The sequence below is a fragment of the Taudactylus pleione genome, unplaced genomic scaffold (genome assembly GCF_031769625.1).
Source record: "Taudactylus pleione unplaced genomic scaffold, aTauple2 ptg000366l, whole genome shotgun sequence".
Taxonomy (NCBI): Eukaryota; Metazoa; Chordata; class Amphibia; order Anura; family Myobatrachidae; genus Taudactylus; species Taudactylus pleione.
The window spans coordinates 457,279-479,028 of NW_028284767.1; the positions used below are offsets into that span (position 1 = coordinate 457,279).

Here is a 21,750-nt window from a genome sequence, read left to right on the forward strand (position 1 = left end):
CTCCGTCCACTATATCTCTTTACAAGGTTAGTACATAGACCCCTAGGTCAGAGATTGCACATGTTTAGTTTAATTGCATACATACTGTAGCAAGTCAGAGATTGGAATTTGTGCAGCAAACAAAGTAAATATATTCTCCGCATTATAGTGTTTATAGCACCATCCTGGCATTATTACACTGCATGAAAAAAGACTGAACAAAATACTTTGCAATGGGTACAATCAGTAAAAATGAAAATTTGTATTATTTGAAAAAAACTCACCAATACAAACTAACATAGAATAAATATATGGAATTTTGGATAAATAGACTTCTATTTAGCTAAATTGCAAATATAAGGGTCAGAAGGTCCTGATGTCTCTATAGCATATTGCATATTGCAAGTAGGATAAAGAAAATATGTACACCAGAACAGGTAGGAAATAAGTGGGCAAAAATACAAGTAGGTGATAAAGGGGAAAATGTGTGGAATAAATGAACAGATAAATATATATATATATGTATATGTATATATATATATATATATATATATATATATAAAACTTTCCCCCCCCCATTCATAATTAACAGCTTATTCGTACACTAATTATTCACATATTTTCATAACTATTCTATTATAGGGTTGGGTACGGGATGCTGGCACTCAGGATCCTGGTGGTCAGAATCCCGATGCCGGCATCCAAACAGGGTTATTATACCAACACCTGTGTCCAGTGGCTGCTGTGCTGTGTCTATCCTCTCCACCACCAGTGGTTGATGCTGTGCTGTGTCTGGAATCGGTATGATATACCGATTGACATCAGCCCGGCAGATGGAGATCCCGGTAAGGTAAGTATAGAGGCTATCTGTAACCGTCTCCTCCCACTAACCCTACCTTAGGGGTGCCTAACCCTAACCTCCCCCTTGTGCCTAACCCTAACCTCCCTCCAGGGGTGCCTAAACCTAACCCCCCTCTCTGTAGCCTAAACCTAACCCTCCCGTGGGGGTGCCTAACCCTAACCCTCCCCCCCCTGCAGCTATCCGCTCCCGACGCCCGGCTTACCTAAGATCGATATGCCGGGCGTCAGGATTTCGGCATGGGGCTATTGATAGGCGTCGGTATTTAGACTCCTATCATTAGTCCCATGCCGGGATTTCACTGTCGGGAAGCCAGTGGTCGACATTTCAACCGCCGCCTTCCTGACTACATACCCTGTGTCCATCCACTCCTTGGGGTAAATTTACTGAGGGTCCAGTTTGTGTGAGTTTGCAAACTCACGTGAGTGTAGGCATTTTTTTCATCTTGCAAATTTACTAAAGACAAACTCGAGTGAGTTTGAAGTGAGTTCTCTTTTTTCACTGTTAAAACTCATGTCAGTTTGCTAACGCGAAAAAACTCACCATCGGTCAAAATAAGAAGTAGTTTAGATGAAAAAGATGAAAAACTCGCAAATTTACTAAGATTCGAGTTTCCAATCTCGTGTGGGATTGTGGCAAACTCACTGTGAAATAGAAGCTTTAAACACTCACCTCCTGAGCTGCGAGGGTGGGTGAAACATACACAAATCATTGTGATTTGTGTTTTTTTTTTTTTTTTACTTGTTTAAGTAGTGTTAATTATTTTTAAAAAAATTACGTGAGGTCCCCCCCCCAAAAGACTAATCAGCCCCGGACTTGCCAGCCTGTCCTGGTACCTAAAATTACGGGGATCAAAACAAGTAGGGTTCCACCGTAAATTAGGCTTCAGGGCAGGTCCTGGTTTTAATTATAGGGGTAAAAAATTTGCGTAGGTGCCCTTTCACCAGGCCCCCCAGCCACAGCATCAGCCCTGACCGCTAGTCAGCCCAGGCCAGGGATCCCTGGGGAGTTGGGGACCCCTCCAATAAAGGGGACCCCCTCTTCAGGGCACCCCTGGCCTAGGCTGATAGCCCGGGGCTATCTCCACCACCCATGGGCGATGGGTGGCGGGTTGATAGTGTAGGTGTTAAAAATTTAGTTAACAACATTGTCTTTACAGTAGAACTGCAGGTCCCAGCAAGCCTCCACCGCATGTTGGTACTTGGAGAATCACAAGTACCAGCATGCGGGGCATTAAGGGGCCACTGGTACCTGTAGTTCACCTGTACAGAAACACACACAGTGAAAATAAAGCTTACTTACATACATACACACACATACTTAACTGCTCCCAGAAGTTCACGTCCCCTTCTCAACATAAAGTATCCAATGGTTCTGCCTGAAAAAATTATCCAATACTCACCTTTTGTCCCATGATGTTCTCTGCAGTAATCCAAAGAGGGCCCCGGAGACACTGTAACAAGACGCTACAGCATATTGTTACAGTATTGCTAATGTCAGCTCCAGTCTTGAGCTATCATTAGTGCTGGGGCACCAGCCAATCAGCGGCGGCTTCCATTAGTGATCGCTCATTGGCTGGAACCCACTCAGCTCCTACATACAGTAACTTTCATGTCACAGGCTGTGTGTGAAAAATGACAGGAGCTGTTTGGTTGGTAGTTTATCACTCTTTAATTTATCACTTTTCATAGCTTAGTACATCTGCCCCTCAGAGTGTAGAAGAGGCGGCAAAAAAATGAAAACTGGAAAATCAGTTCTAAAAAAAAAAACTCAGCCAGTAGAAAAAACTGTGTTCAGAAACATCACAAATCCCTGAGGAGAGTCTATAGGTGCATACACACTAGACGATATGCTCCCTGAGCGATATCGTCTAGTGTGTCCCCGGCAGGCTGTGCTCAATGTCGTTCATGACACTGAGCACAGCCGCTGAACGATATCATTAGCGATATCGTTCAGCGCCGGGCTCTCTCACCCATTCCCTGACATGCAGCAACCTGACGAGGTCGTCAAGTTGGCCTGCATGTCAGCCCGATGAACGAGGATGACGAACGACCCGCGGGAACGCGCGTCGTCGTCATCGTTCATCTTTTTTGTGTTAAAAATGGACGATAAAGTGGACGACTGAACGATAACGATATCGTTATCGTTCAGTCGTCCACTTTAATCGCCCAGTGTGTACGCACAAGAGTGTCTGCAAGTACTATGTGTGAGCCGGACCTTTCTGAGCTTATAGAGAAGCCTCCTTCCTCTATTTCTGTACCCTCTGCCAAAGTGGAGATGAGCAGCACAAGGCAAGAAGTTGCTGCCCTAGACATTGAAGTTTCTATGGTAAAAGTGCAACAGGTTGAGGGGGATATTTGTGTAGCTGACGCAGGCGCTATTGAGGATGTTGATGATGTTCTTTGTGTAAGTGAGGCACCAGTTGAAGCAGGTCTTGCCCGTGATAAGAAGATGGCCATTGTCATGCCTGGATATAAGACAAAAAAAATCACCTCTTTTGTGTGGAATTATTTTTACCCAAATTCGGACAATTATCTTGCCATCTGTACCATTTGTAAAGCCACAGTAAGTAGAGGTAGAAACTTAAACCATCTAGGAACCTCCTCCCTGTTACATTATTTGGGTTTACTGCTAACCCTGAGAAATGTGCTATTGGAATGGTGGAGGCAAAATACTTGGGATATGTCGTAGGCAGAGCACAGGTTAAACCTCAGCCCAGTAAAGTGGAAGCAGTCCTCACATGGCCTAAACCCAAATGTAAATGGTCTGGTGGGTTATTACTGCAGTGGCGGCTCCACTGACTGAGTGCCTTAAGAAACAAGTAATATGGTCTAGGCCAGCAGAGACTGCTTGGCAGGATTTAAGATGAGCATTGTACAGTATGTAGAGCCTATTTTGCAAGCTCCTGACTTTAAGAAGCAGTATGTGTTGCAGACTGATGCCTCTGGGCAAGGCTTTGGAGCAGTATTTTCCCAGAAGGTAGACAGGGAGGAGAAACCTATATTCTATCTTTGCCAGAAATTGCTGCCCAGACAACGCAAGTACTCAACTGTGGAACAGGAGTGCTTGGCGATTAAGTGGGCAGTAGAGTTGCCCAAAAATAATCGTTTGGGGCGAGAATTCCGGCTAGTCAGAGATCATGCTCCCTTACAGTGGATGCACACAAACAATGAGGTGAATGCCCGGGAGACCCGCTGGTTTTGGGCTTTACAGCCATTCAAATAAGAGGGACAGCATCGACCATGGAAACAGCACCTCAATCCTGATGCCCTTTCCAGACGGTTTGTGGGTCCCGAACCTCCTAGCAACCGTATGGTGCAGGGGCGTTTCTAGAGAGGAGGGTACCCATGTGCAGTTTCCGACACAGGCCCCCTCCTCTCCACCCGATGGCTGGCAGCGCACTGAGCTGTGCACGGCCAGCGCCGGAGTAATAGACTCTGGGCACTAGATGCTAAAATTGTTTTAATAAACACCTTTTAATTTATGCCCCAGACATGTCTCCTAGTATTTAATAATTTGTAGTTATAAGTAATTGTGAATCTAGGTTTATGCCACTTAGAAGACCTGATTCTGAGTTGGATGCAAACTGCACGTAATGCTTATGTTTACGAAGTTGAGCAATTTTATTTGCTACTGCGCTTTCACCAAAACTTCTTAAAACCGCCACTATACATGCGTTACACAGAGTGTGCGCATAAAGCTGCTGCTGTGATCATTTCAGACGGTATCAGAAAGGTGGAGGAAAAGTGATAGAGGTGGATACTAGTGCACGAAAAAATGGGACGTTCAGTGGGCATATTATGAGAGTGTAACACCCTTGGCTGTTACCTATAATATATAATCTACAGTATATATCCGTGATAGTTAAAGCCATTAGGGATTTTTGGAGTATTTATTATTAAAATATATATGTGTAAGTTTATGATTAGTCTTATTAAGTAATTTATGTGTATAGAATACAGTATGTGTAGGTTAGGTATCCACTAATAGTATGTGGGAGTTCTAAATATCTATGTATGTTGAACTTTGCATAGGATTAATGTGTGGGGATTCATGTGTTTATGTGACTCATAAGGTAATTAATACCTCAGTGTATAGTGATGGTAATATATGTTTACATGGGGGACAGTGTGGCACGAGCCAACTGTAGAAATCACTAGAAGCAGCACGAGCATTAGAGCGGGAGAGAAGGGAGGCTCGTGGGCAGCAGGATCCAGAGGTTATAAATAGAGCTTGGGTAGTGAAAAAATGGCAGAATGCAGTCCCCTCACCAGTGCCGACTAACTTGTGCACCTAGTGCTGTCTCACAGGAGGGTATGGAGTCGGGAAGCCGGCGGACTTAATCCCGACAGCCGGATTTCCGCCTGCTTTATCCCGGCGAGGGTTAAATGACAGGTGTCTAAATCTAGACGCCTGTCATTTTACCAACGATCGAAGTGATGCCGGGCGTCGGGCGTGGACAGCCACGGGAGGGGGGGGGGACTTAGGGTTAGGCCCCCCCGGGAGGTTAGGGTTAGGCTAGGGGGAGAGAGGGTAAAGGTTAGGCACCCCCGGGGGGGACTTAGGTTTAGGCGGTGGGGAAGGGGGGGGTTAGGTTTAGGCACTTAGAGGGGGGATTAGGGTTAGGCACTGGGGGGAAGGTTATGGTTAGGCACCCCTAAGAAGGGTTAGGGTTAGCGGGTGGAGGTTAAGTTAGTGAATACTTACCTTAGGGACGATCAGGATTTTCACCCATGTCGTATGTCGGGATTCCAACCGCCGGCCAAGTGTCATACCGATTCCCACAGGAGAACTGCATACGAGCAGTGGCCGGGTCACAGGGGGAGTACAGCCCGAGTGAGCTCAGCAGGAAGTTCCTGAGAGAAGGGAGACACAGCAGAAGGAGCATTCAGCAGCTGCTGCTGGTTGTTGGGCAGGGCGGAGACAGGAGGTGCCCTGTTTAAAGGAGGTGGACCAGAAGTCTGATTACACAGCTGTGAGGCAAATAGCTGACAGGAGGAATCCCTGTCAGGTGGAGGAGAGGCAGGTCTGCACAGCTGCTGGACGATATCTGACAGCTTGAAAGCTGCAATTGAGGTGGTGAGCAGTATTAACACCCTACACTACAGGTTCTCAAACTCGGTCCTCAGGACCCCAAACAGTGCATGTTTTCCATGTCTCCACACTAAATTAAGTGAAATAATTAGCTCCACCTGTGGACCTTGTAAAATGCGTCATTGAGTAATGACTACACCTGTGCACCTGCTGGGTGACCTGGAAAACGTGAACTGTGTGGAGGTCCCGAGGACGGAGTTTGAGAACCACTGGTATACACCAACAGGAGATCACTTAGTGGGGTCAGACTATTTAGGCTATTTATTTCATGTCCCTGGAGGATTATAATTAGGACTAAACAGAAGTATACCAGCAATACTAATGCTACAGAGACATACTAAATAACAAGAGAGCTGGGGGAGGAAAAATAAGACCTTGCACATTACTTATGAGGATCAACTAGTGACTATATTGTCATAAATCTGCTATCAGCTATAATTAACCCTATCATACCAGCTGTGTTATTTATTGTCCAGAGTCTATTAACCCTTTATGATAATTGCTTATCACTTTATGAACACGGAAACACAGTTATGAATCTACATACATGAGTGAGCAAACTAGAAACAATTTTCCATAGTCTACTTATACAGTACTAAGTGTGAATTATAAAGCTATAGACACTGAAGCTAGGAGTGACTACATAGAACCTTTCAGTCTGTTACCAGAAGAAAACATTCCAGTGATATAAAATAATTGGACTATAGATTACAGCATTATAAAAAAGAGCATCTTAGTAAAGAATTGACTCATTAGTTACAAGAACAAAGCTGTGGATGATCTCGTCTTATAAACAAGGAAAAGTAGAGATCAATTGTGGATAACAAAGGAATATACATAACCAGCCGTTGTATAGAAAAGACTTAAACCAACAGGAATAAAACTTAACTAGTGCATCAGTATCCTATACAAAGCATAGGCAGGGCTGGTGCTACCATTAGGCAGCCTAAGGCAGCCGCCTAAGGGCGCCAGCCACTGGAGGGCGCCGCTGAGCCCACAAAAAAAAATGAATGGCATAATTCATGGTTGAGTGGTATATAATGAATTTGTGGCAAAGCTGTGTGGCATATTATGAATTGGCGGGAGTGTTATGAGGTACATTATGATTTTGGCGCTCTGCTGTAATATTCTATATAGTATATTATGAATTTGGGACACTGCTGTGTGGCATATGATAAACTGGGGGGGACTGATGCGTAGCATATTATGAATTGGAGGGAGCAGGGGCGATAGGTAAAAACACAGTTGCATTAACTCTTTACAACAGACAAGGATTAGTAGGATCAGCCAGCCACAGGAGTAAATAGTTGCCGTTATTACACCTTGATAGACTTTAAAAAGGTTAAATGTGTTATAACCTGTACTTTTGTATGGATAAAGTCCTAGTTTAAATGTCAGTATGTCAACATAGAGCGTATAAACTAGCATCAAAGCCAAGGGCGATAGTCTGTTGCTATTGCACAATATTCTGTTTGATGTTGACAATGTGTATTGAATATGTAATGTAACCAATATCTATGTAATCTTAAAACTATAAACTAAGTATTCAGTTTCATATACTTCAATAGACCTTGTGTGATTACTTACCTGCACATTGGCGGTGAAAGCGAGATTTCACTTGAACATGAACCTGTAAGAAGAAAGAAGGTATCATTAGAAGGTATAATTTTACTTAAGTATCCACGTTTTACACACAACTAGTTATACCGGGGTTTTCCAAAATCTCAAATTACTGCACATATTAATCTATATTATAGCTTGGGTGGAGGCACTATATAATAGTATCCTTAAGTGGGGTTACAAGAGTGTCACAGGCATGTCAATGCAAGCATCAGAATTCAGGTGGTCAGGCAGAGAAATCGTACCTTCCATAGGATACACCAATCGCTATTATAGCGTGCACAGGCGTTTAAAGTGGGCATAGGCAAATGCAGGGGGGGGTTTCCGTCTGCCTGAAAATCCCCCTCCCCAGCCCACACCATGACCACAATAGAAATAGTATTTTAGAATAGAATTTTACTAGCGCTGCATGTTCTTTTCAGTATCACAACTGAAATAATTAGCACCACCTGTGGATCTTCTAACATGTATAAGCCAGTAATAAATAACCTGTGCACCAAATAGGATATCTGGCAAATATTCACTGTTAGGGATGTGCTGCTATAGAGCCCAATATTTACATATTTGTCCAGGGCAGTGCTAGGTTCTTCTGCTGCTCCCCCAGGCTCCTGGACTTGCTCTGGAATGTGTGGCCCTGGAATGGTGCCCTGGAATGGTGCCCACATCCGAAATATAGGCATTCAGCTCAGAAAGGATGGACCTACTGCCGCATTTAATGGCTTACTGTGATCGCTGGTCCTGTATATGCTGGAATTATGACACACAATATACTTTGTATGACGCATATTAAAGCTGGTTAAGTGCTAATTCTACCCTCTTCATGGACTGGCCACACTCACTCTAAAATCAGGCATTTGGAAACCCCCCTGTAGAAATCCTGCGTTTGCCACTGGTGGGCGTTTCAGTCCTTGCATATTTGGCCACACAAACCTACACAAGTGAAATAATTTGTAGGCCAATACATGTGACCGCGTTCACTTTTGAGTGTGACTCAGAATCAGCCCCACTCATGCATGCCTACTTTCCCAGAAGTCGCTGGAGGCTTCAAATATTTTGGTTAACCCCCCCCCGCCACACCCTTGGTAGAGTAGGCATTTCGCCCCTTCCCCGTGAAGTGGGCAGAATGGGGAGAATTTCTGTGGTGATCGCGGGACCCCGTGTAGGGGGCGGGGCTTAATGACGCAATTCTTCAAGAATTGCGTTATTTAGCCCCGCCTTCTATTTAAATTGTCATTTGCCTTGCCCCCATCGCAACCCACCCGCTTCTCCTCCCTGGGCTTCTCCCGAGGAGGGGAAAGAAAAAGTAGCTAAGTATGCCCTTAGTCTTAGTGAGCTACATGCAAAAGCAGCACTAGCAGTGCAACATGGTTTGCACAAGTCCACAGCTCTTTTTTGCTTTACAAGCTACTCAGAATCAGGCCCTGTATAAACAAAAAGGCATGAAATCTCTGCTCTCAACAAATACGTTATTAATGCCATTCTAGCTAGTTAAAGCTGTAAAGGGGTGCTCTCAATAAGACCTATATATCATGTGTTGCTCCCTTAAGGTGGAAAATGTCTGTGAAGTACACCGATTATAAAGGAATACTCTTCCCTCATAACACAACCAATGTAGAAGATCTAACATTTGTGGAAAATGAATTTCAAGCCCGAGATGATGACATCCTTAACATCACATATCCAAAATCAGGTAAATGATGAATCGACTACTGTATACAGGTAAACAAAAATTTATTATTTTCTAAAACTAGTCAGATGTCAGATACTGATTTTTTTTTATGTTAAGCAAATCGCACAAATGGCATATTTGAGTAAATGTACTTGGCATACTGTATTTTAACTAGGGATGTGCAGGCTCGGATAGGTTCGAGTTTGCACGCATACTTAAGTTTCAAGCCTAAAAGACATATTCATCCTAATTCTCATTTTTAATGTGTATGTGATAAATATTTTTTGCCTAAATTCGCAATGTGAAAATGAATAGTTTTATGCAAATTTACCATTTTTCTCTTGCCAGGAGATGAGCTCCAAAAAACCGTCCTGGAGAAGAGCTCGAAGCAGGGTGATAGCATAACGCTATCACACTGCTTCCTGGCTCGGGTCCGCTGCAAATTCAACATGAATTTGCGAAACAGGCTGTCATAGGCTAATGGCATCCAGTGGTGGCATTACCTACCAGGGCCAACCTATATCTGACTGCATAGCATCCCCCATTGAAACCATGGGGGCTGCATTTGCGGTTGGAAATGAAGAGACAGCGGTAGATAGCAGAGATATCTGCTGTGATCCCTTCCTGGTACAACTGGGGGATCCCTAATATTTGCAGGTCCTGGAAATATTGAATGATAAATATGCCCCAAAGAGAGCAATCTGTGTCCACCTGCTCAGATGCTTTATATTCATTCATATTATTTTATTCCACAACTTTTACTGACTCTAAAGCACATAAATTTCAACTATCATGTTAAAGCACCACCTATTATCCTATTGGACATCCCTCTCATTATTTGAATTGTAATATTAATTTTTTTATAACTTATTGGAGTTCATTTGGGAACATTACATACTTGCCTACACTCCTGGATATCTCAGGAGGCTCCCAAATTTTTCGGATAGCACCCCGCACCCCTGGAAGTGTAGGCAGATCTCCTGCATCCTTCCAACTTCCTAGTGAAGCGGGCAGGATGTGGAGATTTAATGGGGAATTTGCGAGTCTACAATGAGGGGGCGGGGCTAAACGATGAAATGTGTATTGTTTAGCCCCACCCCATCTTCGCGGATCTGCAAATCGTGGACTTACCAGGTAAAAGGGCAGGTTCTAATTATGTCACCAGCCCCGCCACCGAAGCGGGGGTTCACGTAAGTATGTTTTTATGTGTGTTTGTCTGTGTGTTTATGTGTAAGGGGGCTCTATTTCAAGGGGAACTACTACTATGGGCACTACTTCAAGGGGCACTACTACTACTACTATGGGCACTACTTCAAAGGGCACTACTGCTACTGTGGGCGCTCCTACAAGGGGCACTACTACTACTACTGTGGGCACTACCAGTACTATGGGCACTACTACAAAGGAGCACTACTACAAGGGGCACTAATATGGGCACTACAAGAGGCACTATTACTCTGGGCACTACTGCAACGGGCACTAATACTATATACTGTGGGCACTAATACAAGAGGCACTTTTATTGTGGCCAATGTATTGATGGCACTGTTACTCTTGTGGGCAATGAATAGGGGGCACTACTACTGTGGGCAATGTATAGGGGCACTAATACAAGGGGCACTACTACTGTTGGCAATGTATAGTGGCACTACTACTGTGGGCATTGTATAGAGAGCACCATTACTGTGGGCATTGTATAGGGGGCACTACTACCAAGGGCGCTGCATAGGGGCACTACTACTGTGTACATTGTATAAGGGCATTACTACTGTGGGTCAATGTATAGGGGTCACTACTATAAGGAGCACTACTACTGTGGGCATTGTATAAAGAGCACTACTACTGTGTACATTTTAAGTCTGCTTAACTTTGCTCCCATCTCTGACCTGGCCTCAATATGTCTAAATAAATCCCTGGGTAATAAATGACTGAAGTATTTTTAGCAATCACTGTAGGTACAGCACACAAATACCTGGAACCTTTATTTTATATTGCAAGTTACAGTTGTGCTTCAATGTTCCCACCCAGGGCCATAGAGCACCGGCCTGGGGGGGAGGGAGCTTGGCATAATCACGGGTGGTGTGGCCACAACCCCTCAGGAAAAAAAAAACTTTTATGCAGTGCCGTGAAGCGATGTGAGCCCCACAGCCCGATGCAAATCCAGGGGGAGCGCGATCAGTGTGACTGCTCCCCCCACAGGCAGAGGAGGCTGCTGCTGCTCAGCAGCAGTGAGCAGTCTCCCACTGCAGCCCAGCACACAAAAGCGTATGCTGGGCTGCTGATAGGTAAGAGGGACGGAGGGGTGACATCGGACCCGGACTCCCGCTGAGCCTCTCCAACATGCCGGGCCGTGGTTATTATAACCCACCCCCCCCCCATCTTGGCGCCCCTGTTCTCATCCTCTGAATTGAAAGGTCTAAAAGCTGCTGCAGCCGATCACCCAAATGACCTAAAACAGACCAGATCCCTTTAAAGCTCCCACCAAAGCAATAGCAAGCAACCAGTCCTGGCTTATCCCTCGAAAGAAGTGCAAACAACCTAAGGCAGCACTTGAGAAAAGTGCACATAAGCCTTGTAGGCTAAAGATATCCAATGGCCCAAATTCTGAATACATGCAATGGAGGAACCAGCTTCAGCCACTGAAGTGGCTGCACAGATACAGAAAGAGATTGTGCTATAATTAGCAGCACTCAAATCAAACACACCCAAACATTTATTGAACAATCATCTGAATTGAAATTTTATGTGCAACACACATCAGAATGTACCAACCACTGAGCCCCCAGTGTCATGACCAAGTGCCCAAATCCTGCAACAAGCATAGCCTGAATACAGCTAAGACTACATAGTCATGGAGAGAAACTCAATGTCCCCTACATTGCCTGGGAAATTACCAAATGCTTAGTAATCATGGCTATACAGATGTGTCTTTGCTCCATACGTCATGTAGCGTGCCCTGCTAGTCTCGCTGTGCCATGGCATATTGAGTCACATCGTAACATACTGAAACACTGGAAAAGCCGGAGAGTGTAATACAACTTTCGATCCACCAGATGTCACTTTTCCTAAACTGCACTGCGCATACATAAAAAAAAGACAATGCACTGTCTGTAGCACCACCCGCTGATTGGTTGCCTGAACCTGTCATTCGGTATGCTATAGAATGGATCGAGAGCTGTCATTTAGTGTGTAATAAAGGAATAAATCATTTGGTGTACGAGTCCTGGGTACACTTTTGAAAAACTATTTATAATTGTGTTCTGTCATTATTACAGTATATTATGCTACATACATGTATCGGCAAGATAACACCTCATTTTAAAAAAGTCAGTGTCAGTACATGTGTGTTGTGCCGTCCACTCACACAGTGATGACATGCCTTAGAAATGAACAGTGGGGTTTGAGCAGTGGGGTATAAGACTATCACTCAACTACAAAGCTCAGAAAAAGGTGTCTTTGGATGACAAACTGACTGTGCACCTTCTGCAGCACACTTGCGCTTTGAGCTTGATGCTAATCATTACACATCACCAAGTACTGGTCACTGCGTCAATGTAGACAGTGATGTGCAGTGCTCACACAGTGATGGCATGCCTTTGAAGTGAACAGTAGGGTTTGATGGGCACTGTATGAAATCATCATTGAACTACAAGTCTCAGCCCAGGGAAAGTTGTCTTAGAGAAGGCCAGCCCAGAGAAAGTTGACAGAGAGGGCCAGTGGAGGAGCTGGGAGCTATGAACAGTCCCTGGTAAAGTGAAAAGCACCACAGTTTTCACAGGAGTGGTAAAAAAAGATGCAGCATTCTGCATACATAAGTACTGATTAAAAGGTGTCTTTGGATGACAAACTGACTATGCACCTTCTACAGCACACTTGCGCTATGAGCTTGATGCTAATCGTCAGAGCCATAACTATACTTTTTGGTGTCCTTTGCCAGAAAGAGCATTGGCGCCCCCCTCATTTTTCAAAGGGATATAATGCACCCAAAAAAGGACCATGGCTTCATGGGGAAGGGCCAGGGAAGAGATAGGAGAGGCCAGGGGATGCTGGGAATGAAATAAGAAGAAGCTACAAGCAAGAATGATAGTAAACAAAAATTTGACAGGCCCAAACAGTGCCCCCTGACCTGTGGTGCCCTGTGCGATGGCACCGGCCGCACTACCCTAGCTACGGCCCTGCTAATTGTTACACATCACCAAGTGCTGGTCACTGCGGCAATGTAGACAGTGATGTTCAGTGCTCACACAGTGATGGTATGCCTTTGAAGTGAACAGTAGGGTTTGATGGGCACTGTATGAAATCATCATTGAACTACAAGTCTCAGCCCAGAGAAAGTTGTCTTAGAGAAGGCCAGCCCAGAGAAAGTTGTCTTAGAGAAGGCCAGCCCAGAGAAAGTTGACTTAGAGAGGGCCAGTGGAGGAGCTGGGAGCTATGAACAGTCCCTGGCAGAGTGACAAGCACCACAGTTTTCACAGGAGTTGTAAAAAAAGCTGCAGCATTCTGCATACATGAGTACTGATTAAAAGAAAACCATGAAAATGGCAATGCTATGGAACAGACAGAATAGTTGAATGATGACCAGAAGGGACATCTATCACTCATTCACACTGATGCATTACATCCAACTAAACCTCCACATCCTTAATACCAAAGGACATGGAAACTCAGCCATCACACTGATGCCAAAACTGCTCATCATAAGCCCTCCTGGTGATACTCATATATTATACTTTACATACATTGAATGGGTAAAATGCATATTCTTCAGCACATCAAGAAATTTAGCAGGCCTGAAATCCAGAGAAAAGTTGTGAAGATACATATGCCGCTCAACCAAATGGAGTAGGAATTAAATGCTTCCTCCCAGATGCCCTAGGCTACATCAACAGCTATTGGCCCTCATGCACTATAACTGTGGCCTATCCAGTTTTGCAAGAAAGCCCAATACCCAGAGGTATCACCATCCCACTAGATAATGAACAGCACCCTTCAAACCCCACTGCTCATTTGTAAGGCATACCATCACAGTGTGAATACTGCATATCACTGTCTGCAGTACCGCAGTGACCGGCACTTACTGATATAGCGACATGTTGTACAAACTCCTAGCGGCACAGCAGTGCCGACATTGCCGCAAGTGTGCAGCATAAAATGCACGAGCAGTTTGAAATCCAAAGCCACCTCTTTCTGGGCTGAGAGTTGTGGTTCAGTAATGATTTAATAAAGAGCTGCTCAGACCCCACTACTAATAAGACATGCCATCACTGTGTGAGAGTCACAACATAACTGCCGAAATTGCCATAATCACACGTGCTGTCTTTCAGAAAATAGCCTGCCGTGTAGAATTACTACAGTACTGTATACTGTATTAAAGACACTGTTTACACTGTGCAGTAGTGTATGAGATTGGCCCATCTGTCAGGGCTTACTGTACGATTGTATGCTGTAGTGCCATATCCATCCATTGCTGTATTATTCACCCCTGTAGTTTTAATCAGTGGAGCACTGGCCACCCAGTGGTAAAGTTCTTTATTGCATGCTGTGGATTTTGTCAACTCTCACTGTGCCTTACCGCGTTACTCCGCACTATTCTCATGCCGCGACTTAGTAGTCTGTATGGCGCATTATGGGCAAAGACGTAGCAGGACACATCTGTAGAACATGAATAGTGCACATGCTCATATACAGCGTAAGGACCAGTGGAAGCCTCAGGAATCAGAAGGGCTTTCAAAATCCTAGGAAAATCAGGAAGGGCCCCCACATTCAAAGCAAACCCCAAAACACCTTGAAAGGGTCCTCTTATGGTGAGCCTGGAAAAGACATAGCATCACTGCCCAACAATTCTGCACCAGAGAACATTCAGAAAGAGAAGATGGAATAGCAGCAGAGGCCCAAAGCCAGTGCAACTGTTCCACTGACCTGTCATAGGAAAACAAAAATGAACTATGGGAAGACCCCACAGGAGTCAGAAGCTGGATGACATGGGCAGGGGCAAAGGTGCAACAGCAGCATACAAGGGATGCACATGTAACTGAGATAGTTCTGGGGAAGGTACCCCTAAAGGCAGTTGCAGGATCCCCAGAGGCAGGCAGGAGCTGGTACAAACTGGATGAACAAAAAGAAACAAACTTGTGCGTGGGGGGAAGAGGGACAACGGCTGTATGACCTACATATGAGATCCAACCCAGAAGATTTACTGTGGAAGTAGAACAGGCAAGACAATCCAAAGAGGTAGAGTAAGGAGTGAGGACTAAGGCTTAGAGGGTTTGCTGCAATCCCCTGCATGAACATGGGCAACAGCAAGCATTCTGATCAGAGGAAGTAGGGGAAGGCCAACACCCATGTGCATGTTCTGCTCTGAGCTCCTTTCCCTTGAATAAGCACGAGAACCTTGAGCTGAGCATGGAGCAGTGGTGGCTGAAAGAGCAGATGCAGAAAAGGGTTCCTGGCACTAAATCCACATGTCATACAGAATCCAATTTCGATTATTCTATTATCCTTACTTACAAAGCCCTCAATAATTCCCCCGCATCAAACATCTAAAATCTTATATCAAAACAGTCTCCCTCTTGCCCTCTTAAATCTGCCCCCAAACCTGCACTTTGTCACTTCTCAGATAATCACCTCTCGCTTCCAACTGCAGGACTTCTCCCATCCTGCTATCAAGGGGTGCTGAAGTGGGGGGACTGGTGCAAAGTTCCAGTCTGGAGGCCCTGGCAGATGACATAGAAAGCACATACCTGGATATAGTTACACCCACTTGTCCATCTCCCCACCAGTACCAGGGCCCAAAATAATATTTTAGCACCCCTGCCAATCTTTACTCAAGGTGTTTCCAACAATGCTCAATAAAAAACAATCATCAATTTATTTATTGAAACATACTCTGCTTTGACCTGCAGTACAATGCACTACCCACATTAGAGCACTCACTTCTTTTGTTTCAGCTCTGCTCTATTAAAAGTAAAATTATAAGAATTACATACGTTTATAACTTCCAAACTTATACAACCTTGATTAGCTTACTTAACCTTAACTACAAATAAAGACACAGACACCATAGCTTGGCTAAAAAAGGTCACAGCTTTTATTTATAATTGAATCAATTAACCTAACCAGGGTGGCAAAGAGACGCTGCAGACTCAGTTCTAGCTTTTTAACTTACTCCAAAATACTCAGGGAACGCCTAAACCGTTCCCCCTTTCAGACGCACTTAAACCGTGAGGGTCTCACTTCCCTCCTGGGCCAATCCGAGGCGTTTCGTGCAAAAACGCCCGGGTCCCCCCGTGCGGAGCAGGACAAATCCGCCTTGTACATCGAGAGCAAGTGCTCCCACAGTTATCTTGCGTCCCATAAAACCACTGAGCTGCAGCGTACTCCCGCCAAAGCCAGGCCCTAATAGAGACTGGCCCGCCACCCAAAAGAACTAACCAAGAAACGAAAACAAATCCTGACCAAAAAGATTCATACCCAGTCCGTTCAAATGCACGCCATCATGACGGAAGAAACGTACAAGATCACCCTCAAAAAAGCCATGACGCACCACCAAGCCACCTATCGACACGACATGCTTAGACACTGCCACGTTCACCTTCCTCTGTGTTCTTTCCAATGCCCCAAACTTTCGCACTCCTCTCCACGTCAAGCGGGGTGTCATCTCTGACCACACCATCTGAATGGATGGCCATTTTGTACGAATCGAATCCACAATCTCACGCAGACTCACGATTAAACCCACGCCTGTCAGCTGACCAACATCATTGCCACCAACGTGAAGCACCAGCCATTCGGGCATTCCCCATTTTGCTACCGCAGAAACAATCAGTGCCAAAACACCGTCCACTCGCAAACCTCTCACTCCAATCCAACGCACTTTCCGACTACCAATTGGCAAGCCACTAGTCCGACCCGAGACATGTTTTTCCGCCCAAAAAATGTAGGAGTGGCCAACCAACCACACCTGCCCGTCTTCTTTTGTCAACACTGCAAAAGAAGAAACCCTAACATGAGAAACCACACCCAACCTGGATCAAAACGACACAACTTAGAACAAAACAGAGCAACTAACTAGCAGGGATGCCAAAAAAGGGGGAAACAGGAACCCGAGTGAAGAAGAAAAAACCAAAAACCTACCCGTGAACCAAATTGGGCCAGATCATGGCTAACGGGAGGAAAATTAAAAAATCCCCTCACACCCCCAATTGTTGAACGCTAACCGTTCAACGATTGGCAGGTAAACAACGTTTTCGGGTTATCGCAGGGTGCGCACCTACAACTTGTCGCAGCGAACATACTTCTTATAACACCCTGACTTCCAACGCCCCACCTTTTGAATATCCGAAGGAGATGCCCCTGCAAGCGCTGCACAAGTGGCTGCCCCTATTCGAAAGGAATGGGTGCCATAATCTGTATGATCTAAACCCAATTCTATTAAACTTCGCTTAAATAACGCAGTGAACTGAAACTTTGTGAGAGGCTTAGCATCCGCATGAACCAACCACTGAATCCCCCCAACTGGGCGCACTAACATGTATTGCGATGCTAAATGAACCGGGCAAATATTACAATCCTGCTGCTGCGCAAGCGTGACCCATTAACCCCTACCTGACTGATCCGTTTTAGAGAGACGGAGCTTACAAAGCACCGCCGCATCTCTAAAAACAATGTCCTTATACAACAACCCGGAGGACTCAGATAAACTATTAACTGCCACTAATTCGCTAACCCTGAAAGCTCCAAAAAACGCAGCAGAAAAAGCTAAACGAAAAAGAGCAGCCTCAAACGAATCAGAAGCTACCTTCTCCATAACCTTAAGCAATGCTGCCAAAAGCTGGGTGTCCACCGGCCGATGGGAATCGGCGTGAACAGGAGCTTGCCTAGCCCAACCTTTTAGAGCCTTAGCAAGAAGAAAAGACCTGGTTGGGTCAATCAAACCTTTTAGTTTGCAAAAAAAAAAGAGACTCCCGCAAGCGCCGATGCCACGTAGGCCCTGGACCTCCCCTGCTGATATCTCTCCCACACAAAGGATGACAGCAACTCCTTCGGAGACTTACCCTCCGAATCTTGGCGCGCGCAGTGACTGCTCCAATCCCGCCATGCGGCCGAGTATTTGCGGAGAGTTGATGGAGCGAGCGATTGCATCGCCAAAGCCTCTAAGCCGGCCTGATTATCTGCCACACAAACGGGGGGCATGTCAAACCAACAGCAGAAGCAGACGGTGCAAGCGCCCGAAAACGTTCAAATTGAAAACGAGACAATGCGTCTGCAATCTCGTTAACAACACCCGGTACATGACGAGCTCTAAAACGTATGTTGGCCTCTAAACAGCGCAAAATTAAATGACGAAGCAAACGCAAAACTAACGGAGAGGATGATCGCTGATTGTTAATAGCATGCACCACCCCCAAATTGTCGCACCAAAAAATTACATGCCGGTTACTCAGACGCGCTGACCAGAGTTCCACAGCAACGACAATTGGGAACAGTTCCAAGAGCAACAAATTACTAGTTAAGCCTTTGTCGCGCCAAACTAAAGGCCAAGCAGTAGCGCACCATTCCCCATTGAAAAAAGCCCCAAAACCAGATGATCCAGCCGCATCAGTATACAGTTGCAATGACCCATTTGCCACTGGAGGCGCTGGCCAAATACGTTCGCCATTGAACTGAACCAGAAACTTGGCCCAAACCCGAAGATCTTGCTTAATCTCTGACGACAAACGAATATGATGATGCGGCTGTCTCGACCCAGCAGTGGCCCTCTCCAATTTCCTACAGAAAACCCTGCCCATGGGAATTATGCGACAAGCAAAATTAAAGGAACCCAGCAGTGACTGAACTCCACGTAATCTTACCGTGTCCACTGCTAAACAACCCGCAATCTGTTCTAACAATCTAGCCACTTTGTCGCTTGGTAACCTACAACAACCCGCAACCGTGTCTATCTCAATTCCCAAGTACGACAGACAGGAAATGGGACCCTCCGTCTTATCTTGCGCAATGGGAACTCCTAAACTGCGAAACAGAGCTTGAGCGGAAAACAGGAGGTCTGCACAGACGTCGCTCTCCCCTGGACCTATGAAGAGAAAGTCATCTAAATAGTGTGCCACGCCCGCTTGTCCTGTGCCGGCATGAACACACCAGTGTAGAAAAGAGCTGAATTTCTCAAATTAGGCACAGGAAACCGCACAACCCATAGGCAAACATTTGTCAACAAAGTAACCTGACTCTAGTTTGAATCCCATAAACTGCATAGCGTCTGGGTGCAACGGCAATAAACGGAAGGCTGACTCAATGTCTAACTTAGCCAGCAGCGCGCCCTGCCCAAAACTGCGCACTAAACCTAAGACTTCATCAAAACTTTGATATTTCACTCTACAAAAACTATCAGGAATGGCGTCATTCACCGAACGCCCATCAGGATATGATAGGTGTTGGATCAAACGAAACTTCCCAGGGGCCTTCTTGGGTACCACACCTACCGGAGAGATACAAAGATCCTGCAACGGAGGAACAGGGAAAGGACCCTCCATCCTCCCCAGCAGCACCTCAGCCCTAACTTTCGCTTGCACAACTTCTGGGTAGTCCCTGGCCGAGCGCAAGTTACGGGGAGACCGGACCCATAAAGGACCCACTATTGGCAGAGAAAAACCGAACGAAAAACCTTCTAACAAAAAAGAAGCGTCCTCCTTATGAGGACATAGACCCAACCAGCGAGCTAGTGCAGCTAAACAAATAGGCGAATGAGCCTTAACCAGCTCCTTTTGACCCTTCACGATCCTGGGTGGCACTAGCAGACCCTCTACGGCAATCCTTGGCTGGATGTTCCCCCCCGCAGAGACGACAGGAGTGACGAAAACGACAGGACGACCCCCGTGTACACCGGGAGTCGTTGAAAGCAAAACACTTGCCCTTCATAACTCCCGTCGCCCCCATCCTGCCACTAGCATAACCCTTGCGAGGATGCATCCCGTCCAAAGGGGGCCTACGCTGCTGCGACACCTCTAACCACACCTCTACGTCTTTTGCTCCGAACGGAATAATCTTGCTGCCATCATGCTTTCTTCTAAATTGCACGTCGTATTCCCGCCATGCCAAGGCCCGCGAACGGACAAACATGTCTAGCACTAAAAAAAATATATCTCACTATGTTTACATGTTCATCCGCTCGCGTCTCCAAATAGCACGCCGCAAATACCAGCATGCCCTTCAACCAACTGGTGAAACTACAGAAAGCCTCCTCGCCCATACCCCCCGTCTTCTTAGCCTGACCAAAAGCCTTTTTCATATCTTCGGTAAGCGTAAAGAAGTCGACAAATTTACCTTTACGAATTCTCCCCCTCACACTCTTTCGCAGGCCGCGAAGAACGGCGGTGTTCGCACAATGCACTGAATCAGCCCCTGCCGCCACTGTAGCTAGCTCCACACTAACGCCCTGTGCAGCTGTACTCACTGACTTCTTGGCTAAACGCCTGGCAACCATTTTGGCTATTTTACGCGGGCGCGCAGGGGAACCAGAAGAATGAGAAGAAGAGGAGGAGTCAGACATAGACGAACAAGAAGACTCATGCTCACCAGCACCAGATGGACCCGGAACAGCTCCCTCGACTTGCTCATTCGTCGTGGCCGAAGACTCGCCTGTCGTCCCTTTCTCCGCGCACACCGGATCAGCTGCTGCAACAGTGATTGGTTCGCTTGACGGAGCCTCGATCGCCCTCCGATTATCTGCAACCGGGGTAGACTGGTGAACAACAGGACTGGAAGTCACTACCATCTGCGCGGGGGGGGTGGGAATGCCGGGCGTAGGCGGAAGGGGTGCAGGCGCGGCTAACAGACGAGCCGGAGGCACCAGCGTGAAGTCGGGCGTCGCGGACAAACTGGTGGAGGTTTGACTGTACATGACAGGAGATGCGGAAGGTAGCATCGGCATGGGAGCCGATGATGCGCTTTGCTGCGAAATTGGCAAATAAGGGAAATAAAGCTGCGGATGAAAACCTGAGAAAGGGTAAGGTCCAAAAGTGGCCCCAGAGTAGTTGGGATAAAAAGGCGGAGAGGACACAACTGAGGTGGAGGGATAAATGGGGGGGGCCGCCCCGGAGCTCCATGAAGCCTGACCCCAGGATGAGCCGACTGACAAGGGGGGCGCATTATAAATGGGAGGTGGGGCACTGTTGGCGGGGAACCATGGATTCTGATAGGTGGAAGGGACAGCTTGCCTAGGCCAAAATTGGGCAGGTTGACTAAGCATGGGGCTGATAGACCCAGGGGTGCTACTCAAAATGGCCGCCGGGGTTAAGATGGCCGCCGGGCCCGACGTGCAGACCAGGCCTGCGGGACCCCCCGCTCCCCGGGGACCAAAACCTAATGACCCCACGTGACCCGCGACGCTAACCGCCGGCGGGCCCAATGCAGAGTAACCAGCGGGAGGCGCGAGCACTTGCGCCCCCGCCGGTGCAGCGTAAGCGGCAGCCGACGTGTGGCTGATGGGCGCCGGCAAGGAGCGTCCAGCGGACGCTCCCGACGGCGGGCCCGA

General features: G+C 46.4%; 1 protein-coding gene across 8 annotated transcripts in view; it reads left to right on the forward strand.

Moving 5' to 3' along the window:
* Positions 1 to 21,750, forward strand: part of LOC148508407 (sulfotransferase 2B1-like) — a 164,757-nt gene that overhangs the window by 117,939 nt on the left and 25,068 nt on the right. For all 8 annotated transcript variants that reach the window (XM_088444522.1, XM_088444523.1, XM_088444524.1 and 5 more), the window contains 2 exons: positions 7,501 to 7,592; positions 9,100 to 9,242. In XM_088444522.1, the coding sequence (XP_088300648.1) occupies positions 9,107 to 9,242 (136 nt within the window). In that variant the 5' untranslated portion in view covers positions 7,501 to 7,592; positions 9,100 to 9,106. The remainder of the gene's footprint in view (positions 1 to 7,500; positions 7,593 to 9,099; positions 9,243 to 21,750) is intronic.